Below are 17,336 nucleotides of genomic sequence, written 5' to 3'. Positions count from 1 at the left end.
TCAGCTGTTTGCCATAAGCAGCTGCTCTAAACTACAGATGATATCTAATAATTAAAATCTGCTAAAAAAAAAAAAAAAAAAAAAAAAAGCTACACCACAGGCACAGCAGAATCTGTAATGCTGAACAATGATGCATTCTTTTTTCATTTTTTCAATTATAATTTTTTTTTTTAAACACAGAGAAAACCAAACTTTCAAGTACTAAGATTTATTTTAAAACAAAAGACAGGACATATCAGATTCCAGTCAACTAAAATCAAGAAATCAAAACTAAAATTGTTCTGCGATAAATTCTGAATGGAATAGATTTATTATTTAAAGTTTTTTTTTTTGCACTCAAGAAAGTCACGAGAGAACGCGGGTCTCTTATTTAGACCGATTAAAAAAAAAAAAAAAAAAAAGAACAGATAATAAAACACGTCAAACGCACATATGCTCGCTCACAGAAATTGTGAAGGAACTGCATTTTTTTTTTCACAAAACTGGACGTGGGAATGTCGGGGCGACGATATTGGATGGTTCCAATAATATTTGGACGCACCTGTCAACATTGGTCGGAACGCGACGCCGATTTATGAAACTTTATAAAATATATACATACAATATATACATATACATAAACACACACATGTATATAAACTCGCACACGGTGTGAAGAGACCTTATATACATTTGTGAGTGTATGTATCTGTATGTACATTATGTATACATTTTGTCAAACCTATGTGTACAAACTATATGAATGAGCTCAACAGGGATTACCCATAAGGTAGAGCTGAAAGGACCATGTATAATATATATATATATATATATATATATATATATATATATATATATATATATATATATATATATATATATATATATATATGAAGAGAGAAAGAGCAGAAAGGAATGGGGGAGTCGGTGTAGCATAAACTGACTAGCCACTTAGACCTGCTGTAGTCACGGTGTCATAATTCGGCCAGGAGTTCGGGGAATGAGAATGAAAAGTGCTTGTTTTTGGCCAAAGGAAAAATAATGAAGCTCCTTGCTCTGCACTTTTCAACCTCAGCCAGTAACAAGTATTCTGTAGGTGAGAAAGAGAAAGATGGGGACAGAGAGAACTGAGAGAAAGCCCATTAACTGCTACGAGGGGAGATGAGGCACTTACAGCATCCTCTTATTTCGGTTTGTAATGTAATATCTAGAAATGGTATACAACTGTTTTTAGCAGGTGGGGTTCATTTGAAATAAAGACGTTATGATCTCCCCTTATATGCACATCTCCCTCCAACCCCCACGCCAAAGAGAACAAGAGATAGAAAGAGTAAGAGAGAGCAATCATATAGGTCTTGATGCATAACAAAGAAATATATGTCATTCCTAAATATGAGTGGGCTTTTTTTTTTTAAACCAGTTTTCTTTCTCATCCCAACCCAACCCAGGCTGAATGATCCAAACAAGATCTTCAACTCTTTCCCCACTCTCTTTCTCTGTCTCAGGTTGACGCTCTCATTTGTCCTCTCTCTTCAGCCATCTTTCTCCAACCACCCAAAAAAAATTCCAATCGCTCGTTGCTCATTTCCTTCCCCCCTCCTCCCTCCTTCAACCCTCCTCTGGTCCATTACGGTGCTGAAACCAAGTTCTGAGCTTCGGTTTCCTCCGCCTCAAAGCTCTTCTCCTCTTGCGGTCGGCCGATCCATGTTCCGTAACCCATCTGACTCAGAGACTTGTAGAACTGCTCCTTGGCTAGCTGGAAGGAGGAAGAGGCCATCTTGGCGTTAGAGTACGAGGTCATCGCCAACAGATCGCTCCGACCGCTCCTCCTGCACACGTCTCGGAAAAGACGGAACATGTTGGACTTGGAAACACGGGACACTTCCAGCTTTGGACTGTGCGGAGAGACAACGAGGGGCGGGGGGGGAATAAACATTTTTATTTCAGGGTTTCTCCATGTCAAGACTTTTTTAGAACCATTTTAGGACCATTAGGAATAAGATTTTTTAGACCTATATGATAGCATTAAAAACAGACAAATACGTTGTAAGCACCTTCGTTTCATAATTACTTTTTTTCAAGCCACTTTTGTAGTATCGCAAAACTTGTAAGATGAAAAATAAAATCCGTTTTTATGTCTGTGGTACAATCCAAGAGAGAATAACAGAAAGCTGATTGGTTGTTGCACAATGTGAACAATGTGAAACCAAAACAAAACAAACAAACAGACAGAACATCCAAAAGTGCTGCATGGACTTTGGAAAATTGAGACCTGTTTAAAATGATTTAAGAAATAAAACAAATTTAGAAACATTTTTAGACTTTAAGACCCAGCAGAAACCCTGTATTTAAACATTTTTTAGACATTAAATATTGGTTTTGTGGATATTACAAATAGTCTTCAGGACACATGGTGCTAGCTAAGTTGTCCAAACAGATCGCTTTGTTATACTTTCTGCTTGTTGTTTATTGGCAGTTTGCCTGACATTCTTCATTCCTATTGGCTTCTTAACAGAGCAGATTGTGTGACTGGCTGGTCTCTCACCTGTCTACTTTGCCCTTGGTGCCATCCAGGACCTCCACTTTCAGCTTGTCTGGCAGGCTCCAATTCACACTGGACTCTTTGGTTTTTCCCGTGTGCCGCGTTGAGTCGTATACACTCACTCTGCCGACCTACGTGCACGCGTACAAGAGCGTTCGTTTCTTATCAATGTTTCACACAAATTCACCCGAACATTCTGCTGTGTGTGTGTGTGCGCGCGTGTGTACGCATACCTCTGGGTGTCGAAGTGTGAAGTGAGGAGGTAAGCTTTTAGTTAGCTCGCAGCCCTCTCTGGCCAATCGGCAGCACACGGCTCGAGTCAAATGACCGTGGTTGTACAGGTACCCTACGGAGGGAAAGAAAAATTTTTTTTTTGTCAGATTAGAAATTTTCATAATTAATTCGAGGAGCTTTTTAGAGCTTGTGCTTATGTGTATTATACCCAGAGTGATAGACTGAAGGTACACGGGGTGCATGAAGTGGCTGAGCAGAGCCCCCTGCAGGCCCAGAACGTTCCAGCGCATGATCTTGTCGCTGCAGCTCATGGTTCTGAGGCGCTCGCCATGCTGAATGCCGTCCCAAGTGGGCACGATGGCACTCGACTCCACCGGGATCGTACCCTCGCCTGGGACAGAGAACAGAGAACACAACATCGTTATATGGAGTTTAAAAAAAATCTACGTCAAGGCTGATTGATCAAATAAAAAAAAAATGAGAACAAATTCAGATTAAACCTGCTATATTGATGCAAAGGCATTTTCTAAACATGGTTCAATTAATTCTCCTGCTTTATGACTGCAGCATAAACTAATTAACCCTTAAGCAACACTAATTCATGTGTATACATACTAATATATTATATATACCTATTACCTATTATTATTGCCCTATTCTCATACTTTTTAGTTATACTATACTTATATTATTAATTTACTTCATTTTTATTTTTATATTCTATTTCTATTTTTCATGTTTACATGTTGTACAGTCGCAAAAAGCATTCCACCGCATGTCGTACTCTGTATGAATGTGTGTGCGACAAATTATAAAGATCATATTAATAATGCATTCAGCTTCTGCATTACAGCTCATAAGTAACTGCTTTCACGGTGCAGCCTAACAGTGTATACACGTAAGAAAATGGCTTACCGTTTTCCACTTTGGTCCTGAGCTTGCCCTGTTTAACATTCTCAAACAAAGGCATGTGAGCCGAGCCGGTGACCTCCGCTAATTCGGTGCACGATTTATCGAAGAGTGCGCCGTCCCCACATGGAGCCGTGCTGAAAGAGAGATACAGACAGACACCGTGTAATTGTCGATACTACGGACTATTTCGGACGATTAACTGTAACCCGAGATGTGAGCTATTCGCTGTAAACAAGACCCATTATCTCGTAATGAGAAAGGGCACGCGCCGGATTGGGAGCGCGTTTGTTAGCAGCGGCTCCTGTGCTAATACCTGATGTACAGATGGAACGTGATGTTGTCTTTGATCTTGAGCAAGCCGTCCTCTGCGACCTGAAATATGTTGTCCTCTCCGGGACTATCCCAGCGCTTAATTAACTCGCTGTACAAAAATCTATATGAGGGAGAGACCGAGAGAGGGATAGAGTAAGGAGAAGGAGAGAGAGAGAGGAATGTGTGTGTAAAAAAAAAAAAAAAGAAAAAAAAAGGGGGGGGAGAGGAGAGAGATAAATGACTGCCAGAGGTGAGAGCAGACAGGCTGTAGAGTCTCAGCGCATATAAATTTACTTCGCTTGTTAATATATTTATGAAAATGAAATAAGACTCCATTAACGCTAATACTGAAATGGACAAAATGCATCTTGGAAGAAAGCCGACGGAAAGTGATACCGGATGAAGCCTCTTCTGGAAATGATTTCAGCGTGGCAGTCGTTAACGGTATCACCTTTAAGACTCAGTTCTTCTCCTTTAACGCAGCGATTTCCTGGAGAGGCAGAGCAATAACACAATCAGCGCAAAGTGTGTTTCAAAAGTTTTTTCTTTTTTTTTTCAAATGCTATCGATAAGAATGTAAATGAATAATTCAACTTAAGAACTAAATGACAAGATTATGGTTCATGAGTAGATCAACACAAGAGGGCACCATATATCCAAACAGAGGTGGCAAAGTGATGCAATAAACACAGTTCCAAAGCTCATTGACTGCAAAGAACTTCATGAATGTTTGATGTTAAGACATACAGGCAATAGGTAACTGGATAACTCTGTAGTGTCCCTTCAGACATGTCAGGCGGCGCTCAAATAGAATTCTAGTTTGAACTATAAACGCTCTGCTACTTGTTTTTCAACAAGATGAGGTTTTATATTTACAGACGTGAATTTTACTTGTGCACCTGTAGGAGATCTGAAACGTTAGAATGTGCAAAGACAAGCTTTAAAAATGGTTTTATTACAAACCTACCCTGGAGTATAGGTGCATGTGTATGAGCATCAGCCTCGAAGCAGGATGTGGCCCATCTGTCAGCTCGCCTTATAAAAGTAATGTGTGTGTGTGTGTGAATTCTATACATACCTGTCCCAAGGCTGACTACTGTGCCAAGGCTGTCATCGCCTTTCTTCATGATGATCGTGGCAAGGATTTTCCTACCCAAAAGGCCGTGCTGAATGCGAGCCGTGAGAGCATTGAAACGCTGGTGACTCAACATGGCGAACTGGTCGTGCAGAGTGCTACCTGACACTGGCAACTGCGCCACACACACACACACACACACACACACACACACACACACACACACACACATTCAATTGTTTAAAATATACGCAAACTATGTTTCAAAGGAGTGATTAGTGATGCAAGGGGGTGAGAAAGAGCTACCTCTGCCGTGAGCTCGCCGGTACGTGCCGCCTTTTCCGCCTCTCCTATCAACACTCGGAGAGCTGCATCGGCTGCCTCCTGCTTGCCCTGCTTTTTATTGCTGGCGCACACCGCAGGAAACCAGCGTCCTCCCAGCTTCGCCTGATAGGTAAAGCTATGAGACGGAGACGGGGATAATGCATTTAGGTTGTTTTTCATGGAGTATAAATGGTAGGGGTGTAACGGTACACGTATGAACACTTTCTCTCATCCCTAACATCTTTACGACGTTCCAGCAATACGGATTATTTTGCGTTTTATGTCCAGCTTTAAGAATTTCTCTTTAACGAATAAAATCCTGACAATTCCACATATCGAGGGAGTGAATGAATGACGGATTTAAGGAATGAAGACATTTGTTAAAGTCTGCTGAAATACATTCATATCTTTAGAAATTCAAATATTAAATGTAAACAAACACACACACACACACCTGTACCCTAATAAGGTCTAACAAATGTAAACTGTTTAAATAAATTTTTCCATAAATTCAATTTCGTAATTTTTGTAATTTTGTAATCAAGTGTTTGCGGTAACTTGCATTGAGTCTGTTACAGCACTGTGGAGGAATTTTGTCACTTATCTATGCAGAATTGTTGTAATTCAGCCACATTGGAGGGTTTCCAAGAATGAACCGCCTTTTTAAGATCATGCCACAGCATCTCAATAGGATTCAGGTCAGGACTTTGACTAGGCCACTCCAAAGTCTTCATTTTGTTTTTCTTCATCCATTCAGAGGTGGACTTGCTCGTGTGTTTTGAATTATTTTCCTGCTGCAGAACCTAAGTTCACTTCAGCTTGAGGTCACAAACATATGGCCGGACATTCTCCTTCAGGATTTTTTGGTAAACGGCAGAATTCATTCAAAAGTTTAACTTTTGTCTCGTCAGTCTCGTCAGAGTATTTTCCCAAAAGTCTTGGGGATCATCAAGATGTTTTCTGGCAAAACTGAGACGAGCCTTTATGTTCTTTTTCTCTGCCGTGCAGACTATTTTTGTCCAGTCTCTTTCTCATGGTGGAGTCATGAACACTGACCTTAACTGAGGCAAGGGAGGCTTGCAGTTCTTTGTATGTTGTTGTGGGGTCTTTTGTGACCTCATGGAGGAGTCATCGCTGTGCTTTTGGTGTAATTTTGGTTGTCTGGCCACTCCTGGGAAGGTTCTCCACTGTTTCATGTTTTTGCCATTTGTGAATAATGGCTCTCACTGGGGTTCACTGGAGCCCCAAAGCTTTAGAAATGGCTTTATAACCTTTTCCAGACTGATAGATCTTAATTACTTTTCTTCTCATTTGTTTCTGAATTACTGGATCTCGGCATGATGTCTAGCTTTTGAGGATCTTTTGGTCTACTTCACTTTGTTAGGCAGGTCCTATTTAAGAGATTTCTGGATTGTGAACAGGTGTAGCAGTAATCAAGCCTGGGTGTGGTGAGAGAAATTGAACTCAGGTGTGATAAACCACAGTTTTATCAGGGGGGCAAACACTTTTTCACACAGGGCCATGTAATTTTAGATTTTGTTTTCCCTCAGTAATAAAAACCTTCATTTAAAAACTGCATGTTGTGTTTACTTGTGTTTACTAATATTTAAATGAGATTGATGATCTGAAACATTAAAGTGTGAGAAACATGCAAAAAAATTAATAAATAAGAATGCAGGAAGGGGGCAAACACTTTTACACCACTGTATATATAAAATGTTGATATGTACCGTGGCTCATGTGCACGTCCTGACTGGCCCACCAGGCGGATCTCAGCAGCAAAGCCTCGTGAGCGTGCGTACTCCAGCAGGCCCGACACTGCGTTGTTGTTTAAGTGGTTGATCAGATCGCCTACTCCGGCTTCATGCGCCGCCTGGAGCTCAGCCGCTGTCAGCGGGGGCAATGATGGGCACGGGGGCATTGCCGGGGCTGAATCGCCTTCGCCAAGGGGACAGAATGAGTGCTGTGGCTGGAATAAACAGGGCAGAGTGAGACGAATATTTAAAATAATTGTGTTACTCTATACATCTTCTCATTTCCATTTATGGACTTGTTTCTACTCATTGGATTTGTCCTATTCTCCTTGTAAAAATTTATAGTTTCTACAGTCTACGTTTAAACCATCAATCCTTGCAGAAATCTGTGGAATTTGTGGAAGCCAAATTCAATGTAATTTCTTAGGCAACCTTAGAAAACTAATGCTAATGTATTTTATAAAAAATCTTTTAAGAGTTCTTGCACTTCTAACAGTATAATATATATATATATATATATATATATATATCTCAAATTTCACCCTTTGTCCCTCTCCTTAAGCTTAAAGAAGTGTCAGGTATTGCCTCCTTATACCTTGTTGAGCTGCAGTTGTCCCTCTGCCAGAAGGACCTTCACAGCTTCCTCTGCCGCCAGTTGCCGTGCTGCCTTCTTACTGGGTGCTGACGCCACCGGGTAAAGACTGGGCCCAATCTTTACTTGGAACATGAAGCTAAAGCAAAAGATTTAAATAGATAGGGATATATATAAAAAAAAACATTTATCAATGGTCATCAATTATCATGGTTCTTTAGTCAAATTTGCTATTTAATGTCAGATAAGCTTATCTAAAGAACCTGATAAATATGGTAGATTTCTAACAAGAAAATTCTAGTAAGCAAAAAAAAAAAAAAAAAAAAAAAAACCCTAGCGTATGGTGTTGGATGTATGTCACGTGTGTCAAGATAACAGTGTGTAAAATCCCATCCTGGCTGATAGTTTTTTGTATTTTTACTTTAAAATACACTCCAAAATGTTTCCTAACTGCGTACTGTGATTTTCTGGAAATTCCCACTTCAGTGCCTGGGCTTTTTTGCCAAGAACATTTAGTCTGCTTTCATTTTGACTGCTGGTTTAACTGAAAAAAGAGCAGAAGTAGTCTTTAAGTGGCTCATGTATTTCCATAGCGAGTGGTCGAGGACCTCTGCTGCCTCAGTTTACATACCCTGCACAAACTCTATAGATCATGTGTTTATCTTTATTGACTATTTCATTCTTTTATTTTCCTAGTTTTTTCAGGTTTTCTCATTTTTATAGCACAGCACACCATGACAAAATTTCTTGTACATACAACCCATGATACTTGGCAATAAAGATGATTCAAATTCTCATTCACTGGTAAAATGGCAGCTGAAGTGATGTGTCTGTTTTACACAACTATAGTAATAAGCAGTAAGGGGAAGTGGTAGGTCAGTGGTTAAGGCTCTGGGTTAGTGATTAGAAGGTGAGGGGTTTAAGCCTAATTATCACCAAGCTGGTACTATTGGGCCCTTGAGCAAGACCCCTAAGCCTCAGTGCTCCATGGGCGCTGTATCGTGGCTGACCCTTAGCTTTGCCCCCAGCTTCCTAACATCGCTGGGATATGCGAAGAGAGAATTTTACTATGCTTTTAACGCCTTTACTTTTTTTTTTTTTTCAATTGTCCATTTATATTTTCCTTAACAAAACCACCCTCCTGCCTTCTTGTCTTCTATTGGTTCACAACACCCAAATGCAAAGGTCAAAGTTTCACTCAGCAAAATCAGCATGAGATGAAAGTAACTACTCCAGAACTGCTTTTACAAAAGCTGTAAAAGACCCACACTGTCTATGTCAGCTCTGCAATATAAATTTGGAATATTTCAATGGTCTTACCGCGGGTCATGTGCCGGACCATCCTGCCCGGTATTGATGAACTCGATGGCATTGCCACTACGTTGGCTGTGCTCCATTAGAACGGAAACGGGGTTCTTGCCGCCTGGGAGGGAGCGAGTCAAGACCTTAGGCGGCTCCTCCAAACTCTCCTTAAGCACACGGTAAACAAAGATGCACAATGAGAAAAGGGAAAAACAAACAAAGATTGTCGATAATGGTATGGAAAAAGGCATTTTATAATCATAGTTAATAATCACGTAGCGCGAACTCACTAAATAATCATCATTCAAATCGTTCGGTTCGGCGAATGGCATTGCAGCCGGCTCTGCTTCATCCTCTAGGCTAGCAGTTCCCTCTAGCTCTTTGTAGAGAGTTCGAAGGGTCTCTTCAGATGCAACCTTCTTTGCCACTTTCTTGCTTGAGGCTTCAGCTGGTGGGAACCTACGTCCATCAAGCATCACTTGCATCCGAAACCTGGGGATATTGGAGTCCATTGGAGGGAAAAGAATGTTTAGTTATATTAATTACTATAGATTATGTAATTACCCTGAGGTAGATGAGATGAAGCATGTAAACACTCAAGAATAGAAAGTTAACCTAGGGTTATGTGAGGGTCCTGACTGCTCCAGCAGAAGGAATTCACAGTTGTAGCCAAGGTACTGTGCGTACTCCATTAGGCCACTGACAGGGTTCTTGCTGAGTGCCAGTCTCAGTCTCTGCAACCTGCTGGTCTCCATATTCTGGGCTGGAGGAAGAGGTGCAGCCAGGGACACAGCCACCTCTGATCTGATTGTGTTCAGAAATTCTGGGATATCATCCGATGCCCACTCCGAATGTCCTCCGTTCTTCGCATCTGCCTGGTAATATGAGGCATCATGGGATAAGAAGGGGGCAGATGTAAGGTCAGTGTACTCTGAGGGATTTTTTTTAGGATGAGGAATAGAGTCCATAGGAGAATGTGACCTCTTCTCAAGCATTCCGTTCCCAAAAGTACCATCCTTGCCACCAGTTGGGAGGTTCTCCCAGTTCATCACTTCTTCCGACAACTCGGATCCACACACCATCTTTGAGGGTGTTTGTGCAGATTTCACTGCACCTGGCGTTCCACAATGCCCCGATTCCCTTTGCATTATAGAGGCACCAACGGCTGCTTTTCGCTGTCGGTCCATCTTCTCACGCTGGTGAGTAGTCAGCTCCCAAACAGGTGCGATACTGCTGGAGTTGCGGCTGAGATCGCCATGCTTTTCCATGGCATAAAGTGTAGGATTAACTTGCTTGGCATTTCGCAAGCCCAGGTTTTTGGCAATCATCAATGCACTGGCTTGGCCAGTCTTATGAAGATACTGAAAGATTTGCTCTTTTGCTTCCATTGTTATGGAAAGTCCTGATTCCTTTTCAGTGGATAAAAATGTGTCCACAGTCTGCTCAGTGTCTGAGGAACTGTCGTTTGCAGATTCCTCAGTGGAATCACTACTGGCCTCAGTAGCGGTTGATGTTGCACTGGTCAAATTGCTGTCTTGTTTTACTTCCTCACAAACACCTTGGGTTTTATTTGGACATGTATCCTTAGCAAACTTTTCAGTTTTTACTCTAAACTGGGTTCCTCCGTAAGAGGATTCAGTATCACCTTTTGTAAAGAGTCTCCAAAGAGGAGGATTCTCTTTTACCTTTAACGCTTGGTTCGACTTGGATAAGCTGTACAGCGCTTGGTTAATGATCTTCTTAGGCAATCGAAGCCTTTTGGCCAAGAATTTGGCCTGGAGGGTTTCACCAAGCGGCAATGAGGCCAAAGCACTGAGGACCTGCCTTTGGATTTCAGGCGTCAGCTCCAAGGAATATCTACTGGAGTTAAATGGCTGGGAAACCCTACTTCCAGAACTACGGAAGGACGAGGCTGTATCAAAACTCTCTAGTGACACAGCATTAAAAGACGATGACAATCCAGAGATGTCACACTGATACGGATAATTCTGGCTTCTTAAGTGATGTTGCTCCCAGTCAGAATTAGTTCTAGGATAGTAGTTAGAGTTATACCCTTTCTTCCAACTTGCTCCACCTTCACTATAATCCCCTCTTCTCGCAGAGCTGCGAGGCTTATAATAATATGCTGTCTGACACTGGGGAGGACTGTCGAGGTGTTCAGTCCGGGGTGGTGCGAACCTTGGTGCCTCAGCACTCTGCCCTCTGAGGAACAGAATTTGCTGCTGGTGAAATTCGGCTGCCTCGTCACCACAAATCCCTCTATTTGTTGATGACGGAGAAGGACCACTGACAGGCCCTCCAGGAGGGCCAGTAGATGAGTAAAGTGGGAGTTGTTGGAACCTGCCGGAACTAGCGTTTTGGCTTGGGACTTGAGTTGTTCTGGAGTGAGCTGGGAAAGTTTGGAAAAATCCTTGACCCAATTTGCTTTGGTGACTCGGGAGGGAGAATCGCTGGTTCTCTTTGGAGTTTCTTCCTCTACCTCTGCTCATAGCGCAGGGGTGGAGGACAAAAAAAAAGCTCACTGCCGGCTGGCTTTAGGTGAATGTAAAGACAAGGAGCAAGACAGCAACAAAACACTGATGTGTATTATCTGGATACGTTTTCGAGCACAGCTTTACCTGGTAAGAAAGAAAAGGATAGGAAAGGAGTCAGATAACACAGTATGACAACACTGGGGTCGAACTCAATAATAACTCATTGTGTAACTTATGAGACAGAAAATCCAATAAGAAATTACATGATATGAAGTGTCTTTTTAAACAATCGTCAGCCAATTAAACTGTGAATTCAAGAGAAATAATTCACCGTTGACTGTGTGGTTATGAGAAAACCACACCATCATTTAAAAAGGTCAACCCACCCTGGCATGGATTAATTTGTACAACCATATGGTTTCTTACTTAATGCATGTACACACGAGCAATTTGACTGCACGTTTCTATTCAATTCTCTTGTAATTCAATAACACAGTAAAAGGTTCTTGTATTAATTATTCATTTTTTTTTTCGCTCTTAGCAGGTATTACAACAGATTCTCATGGGAATGGAAAAGTGAGACAGTCTGTCAATGCGCAGCAGAGACGGCGAAAGGACACGAGAACGTACAAGGACATCCTGGCTCGATGTAAACAAAATGAGAAATGCTAAAAAAACGTAAATTAAATGCAACACAATTCTGTGAACTGATGGCAATGTACAGTGCATCAAGTCTCCCACTTCTGTTATGTCTTTTGCACATCATTAAAGATGGTAAGGAAAAATAAACAGAGATGTACAAGTATAGGTCTGGGTGATAAAATAAAATTAATATCAATACAAGCAATGTCGCAGTACAATTTTTTTAAAGAGATATGAACTGGTTTGAAGCAGTAGTGTTGGTAAAATAAAGAAAAAAATTATATATATAAACTTAATAAAAATTAATAACAGCATTACATTTCTTTCTAAATATAAAAAAATATATACTAAGTAAATGCACAATTTAATAGTATCAGCACATTTACAATTTAAAACGCATATTATACTATCCATTAATTATATATTTTGAATATTATAATTAGTTATTAATAATATGTGAGATTTTTTTTTTTACATTTAAAATCAATAAAATAAAAAATATTATTATTACAAAGATAGAAACTGACTTGAGTATATCATTTCAATATCACTGCAGTGATATTGAAATGTTTTATATCATTTTACATATGTTTTCCTTTTGTTCTTGTCAATTAATTCCCCCTTTTTACGATGCCTAAGAAAATATTTCCAGTCTAGTATAGGGCTGGGAAATACAATCATATTGAAATCAGGATAAATTATGTTACAGTACATGTTTCACAAATATTATGATCTGAATTGATTTATTTATTAATAGTATTGAGCATATTCGTGCTATTTATTTTGATCGATTTTTTCCAATTAAGTACACACACACACACACACACACACACACACACTTATATATATATATATATATATATATATATATATATATATATATATATATATATATATATAAATAAAAGTATATACATTTAAAAGTAATACGTATATTAATGATTATTTATTATTATTTTTATGGATCAGTTTTTTTGTTAAGTTACATTAATACAGATCTTCAGTAAGCAAACCAAATGTAATTAACGATCCGTCCATCGTGTATCGTAGAAGTGTTCGGGAATCGTGATATGATATTGTGGTCATATCGTGAAAGAGCTTGAGACAGGAGAAAGAGAAAACACTTATTGCTGAACATTATAAAGACACGAGTGTTGCAGCAGCTCCTCACCTGCCGATACACTTGCAGATTTCCATATTAACCCTGTGGTGAGGAAGACATGAATGCTAGTACAATACATACCGGAAATGCAGGACTTTAAGAAAAAGAAACAAAGAAACAAAAAAAAACAATGGAGGAAAAGTCTGAGAAACGCTGCTACCTTGTTCACCGTGCTGAAATCCGGCAAACAATCATAAACTCAAGCTAAAAACGACCCGAGTCTGTGAGCTGAAACTAAACTGAAACGCTGGTTAGCAATTTTAATCCAAACGACGACTGAAAGTTAAGAAAACCGCGCTTTGGTTCATTAGGAAATAGCATCCGAATAACGGGTCCAGTCTCACTCCAGCGCTAAACGCCTTTCTTTACAATGTAAACGCAAACGGTTGTGCTGTTATGGATTCACGAAAACAACGCAGCTGCTACTGGAAGAAAAAAAAAAAAAAAGAAGAAAAAAACACCTGAGTTTCACTTTCCATTCCTCTCTCCACTCGCGGATCGGTTTCCGGGGGGGGGGGGGGGGGGGGGGGTTTATACACACCGCCACCAGGTGGCGCCACAATCCGTCTGTTTCTCACCACTCTTAACTTCTTATACAAAGTCGCAACAAAGTTTTCCTAATGATCCCACACGTGCTGCAGAAATACATTCAAAGCCAGAATCCTACATTTTTTTCCAGCCAGTGTAGGCTGTCTGCCGGAGCTGAAACATGACACCGGTGTTACAAATGGCGTGTGTGTTAATAAATATTTTATTAAAGGGTTGTTGCGTCGCCGGATACCGAGCTATTACTCCTCATCGTTACACCGACAGACAAATAAAGAAAGGCACAGTCGTGTGCTTACATTCGAGGGATTTGAGTTATTTCCAGACTTCCCACAGGCATTTTGGGACCAAAATGTAAGGAGTTCCCATCATCGTGGCCTGCTTGCGCTTGAAAAACTTGTGACGAAGCAATTTATAGAACACACTTGTACGCTATGTGTATGAGAACATTCGAGCACACAGATCTCAGCTTTCCAGGAAGGAAAAGGAAAAATTATTCATATACTAATAAAGCAATAAATCAGTCCTGCTTAGTAAACTTCAGTGTTACCTGCTACAAAATATCTTTCGCAAGATCCCGGTCATTTTCTCCCCACACACACAAAGATACAGAGAAGGAACGTACAGGTATATATAATATGGATGGATGAAATGAAATGAAAAGAAAGTTGCATGCATGCTGTTAGAGCAAACAAGCGTGTTACTTTGGTGCCGGCTCTCCTCCTCCTCCTCCTCCTCCTCGTGCATCATTAGAAAACCCCGAGCGGTACCACGGTTTATAAATACTTCAGGATGCAATCGATTTAATTTCATGCTGGATTTTTGTGGCCGTCTGCTGGGAGTCATATTTCCCGTCTCCACAAGTGTCACCAAAATCCGTCTAATAAAGCATCTTTGGTATCGCGAGCCGCCTGCCTGAAACAGAACTCCGCCACCTGCGACTCTCTCGAATGCATAAAAGATGAAGACACGGCCGCTATGAGGGACATGTCGGGGGAAGCGCTGCTTTTCGGAAAACGGTGTTAAATAGCTTGCTTATGGCTCGATAACTGTCTGGACAGTGCAGGGTTTACTGAACCAAGTGTTCCTCAGTTCCTCATATCTCACCGCTTTCCCTGCGCCTTTGCCCATTGCGCTATTCGACGGCTATGTACAAGGTGGAAGTGCATGAGCGCACAGTAGTTCTCCTACACCAACATGATAACAGAACATGTTTTTTTTTTTCCCCCTTTAACACTATCTAGTTGTATGTTAATAACATGGAGATGACTGACATACAAATTGCATATGGTTTACTGAATCATAGGACACATACTAAGACACTACATAGGGTTTAGTGACGCACAGGTATTACTGATGCATAACATGACACTACATAAGGTTTAGTGACGCATACTACGACTCTAAATAGGGTTTTCTGATACACAGGTTTTACTGATGCATACTACAACACTACATAGGGTTTACTGATCCATACTACAATATGAATAATATGACCTTACAGCATGTTTAATGACGCATACCATGACACTACATAAGGTTTACTGATGCATACTATGACATTACATAGGGGTTTACTGACTTACAAGACTACATAGGCTTTGCTGACGCCACAGGGTTTACTGATTCATAAGACGACAGTTCATAGGGTGTAATGACGCATACTATAACACTACATAAGACACTACATGACACATACTATGACTCTAAATAGGGTTTTTACTGATACACAGGTTTTACTCATCCATACTACAACAATACATCAGGTTTACTAAATCCATACTACAACACTTCATAGGCTTTATTGACGCATACTAAGACACTACATAGGGATTACTGACGCACAGGTTTTGCTCATGCAAACGATAACTAAATAGGGTTTCCTCATCCATACTACGACACTACATAGGGTATACTGATCCATACTACATCAGGTTTACTGATCCACACTACAACACTAAATAGGCTTTTGACTGATACACCTTTTACTGATGCATCCTACAACAGTGCATAGGGTTTACTGATCCATACTACAATACATCAAGTTTACCCTACATCGAGTTTAAAGATGCATACACTACATAGGGTTAACTGATGCACAGGGTTTACTGATCCATACAACAACAATACACCAGGTTTACTAATCCATACTACAACACTTCATAGGCTTTAATGACGCATACTAAGACACTACGTAGGGTTTACTGACGCACAGGTTTTGCTCATGCATACAATAACACTACATAGGTTTTCCCTTATCCATACTACAACAAGACATTAGGTTAATTAAGCCATACTATGACACTACATAGGGTTTACTGATGCACAGGGTTTAATGATGCATACTATGACAATAAATAGGGTTTACTGATCCATACTACAATACATCAGGACGAATAATATGACCCTACCTCACGTTTACTGACACACACCATGACACTATATAGGGCTTACTGACCCACATTGTTTACTGACGCATGATACAACGCTAAACACGATTTACAGATGCAAAGTACGACACTGCGTAGGGTTAACTGATGCATGCAACACTACATGAGGCTTACTGATGCATACTTAGTCACTATGTAGGGTTTCCTGGCACACAATGCTACATAGGATTTACTGACATACGACGACATTACATATTATAAACAGCATGGAGTTGACTTACACATACTTCAGCACTATGTAGTATTATATAGGATGGAGTTTAGTCAATCATAATGCACCAAACATAGTATAAATTGCATGGAGTTCACTGAAGCATACAACAATGCTGCATTCGTATGTAGCTCTACATCGTAAACCAAATGTACATCGTATGGCCAGCAGTTTACTACTGCACCACTACGGTGTGCTTAGACCCTACCGAATATGGGTTCATCATGAGCTTGAGATATGGTTTAAGGTTTCATCTTAATTTCCACTACACTATATTACTTTTCTCAGTGCTGCAGTTCATTTTCCGTTACCTCTTCCACCCAAAACAGTGCGGTCTGCTTGTGAAAACCATTGTTGGGTGAGAGCTTTTTTGGTTATTAAAAAATTCAAGTCATATGTCTAACCAAGGAAGAATACGCATGTTTCGTTATCAGATGCTCAACACAGATGGATATTTCCCTGAAGTCACACCAGAACAAGCTACACACGGATAATTTCAGATTTCACCACCAGATACAGACAATCTGGACCGAATATTGCAGTGTGAATAGAAGACCCCCTGTTAGACCCCCTGTAATCTTTATCACTTCATTTCAGAGTGGAGGGTCCCCATGATACAGCAGCCCCGGTGAACAAAGGGTCAAGGGCCATGCTCAAGGGCCCATGAATTGCAGTTTAACAATACCAGGGATTGAACCCCCCGCTGTTGAAGTCTGGATGTATGGATGTATGGTTACCCTTGAACACACAATTGCTTTAAAATCATTAGGAGTAAATGGATTTGAGTTTACCCCTCCAGATCAGGCCATGACATCTGAAGATGTC

At 40.5% G+C, this 17,336-nt stretch overlaps 1 protein-coding gene across 5 annotated transcripts in view; it reads right to left on the bottom strand.

Annotated features, from left to right (window-relative positions):
• Window positions 1-999: 999 nt before the first annotated feature.
• The window catches only part of adar (adenosine deaminase RNA specific), a 17,252-nt gene continuing 915 nt past the window's right edge, over window positions 1,000-17,336 (bottom strand). Inside the window, exons 1-15 of one of the 5 annotated variants that reach the window (XM_083535963.1) lie at window positions 13,766-13,838; window positions 9,642-11,644; window positions 9,317-9,518; window positions 9,045-9,193; window positions 7,728-7,863; window positions 7,109-7,347; window positions 5,361-5,514; window positions 5,058-5,229; window positions 4,376-4,469; window positions 3,981-4,100; window positions 3,671-3,801; window positions 2,964-3,146; window positions 2,755-2,867; window positions 2,525-2,652; window positions 1,000-1,874 (exon numbers count right to left, since the gene is read on the bottom strand). In XM_083535963.1, coding sequence (XP_083392089.1) covers window positions 1,607-1,874; window positions 2,525-2,652; window positions 2,755-2,867; window positions 2,964-3,146; window positions 3,671-3,801; window positions 3,981-4,100; window positions 4,376-4,469; window positions 5,058-5,229; window positions 5,361-5,514; window positions 7,109-7,347; window positions 7,728-7,863; window positions 9,045-9,193; window positions 9,317-9,518; window positions 9,642-11,515 — 3,963 coding nt within the window. In that variant the 5' untranslated portion in view covers window positions 11,516-11,644; window positions 13,766-13,838 and the 3' untranslated portion in view covers window positions 1,000-1,606. Of the gene's footprint in view, window positions 1,875-2,524; window positions 2,653-2,754; window positions 2,868-2,963; window positions 3,147-3,670; window positions 3,802-3,980; window positions 4,101-4,375; window positions 4,470-5,057; window positions 5,230-5,360; window positions 5,515-7,108; window positions 7,348-7,727; window positions 7,864-9,044; window positions 9,194-9,316; window positions 9,519-9,641; window positions 11,645-11,763; window positions 12,049-13,385; window positions 13,839-17,336 lie in introns of those variants that run through there. The other 4 variants (XM_083535961.1, XM_083535962.1, XM_083535964.1 and 1 more) reach the window with 4 other exon arrangements.

Source organism: Silurus aristotelis, assembly GCF_946808225.1.
Source record: "Silurus aristotelis genome assembly, chromosome: 1".
Taxonomy (NCBI): domain Eukaryota; kingdom Metazoa; phylum Chordata; class Actinopteri; order Siluriformes; family Siluridae; genus Silurus; species Silurus aristotelis.
Note: the sequence above shows the minus strand (reverse complement) of the source record. Positions and strands in the feature narration are given on the sequence as shown.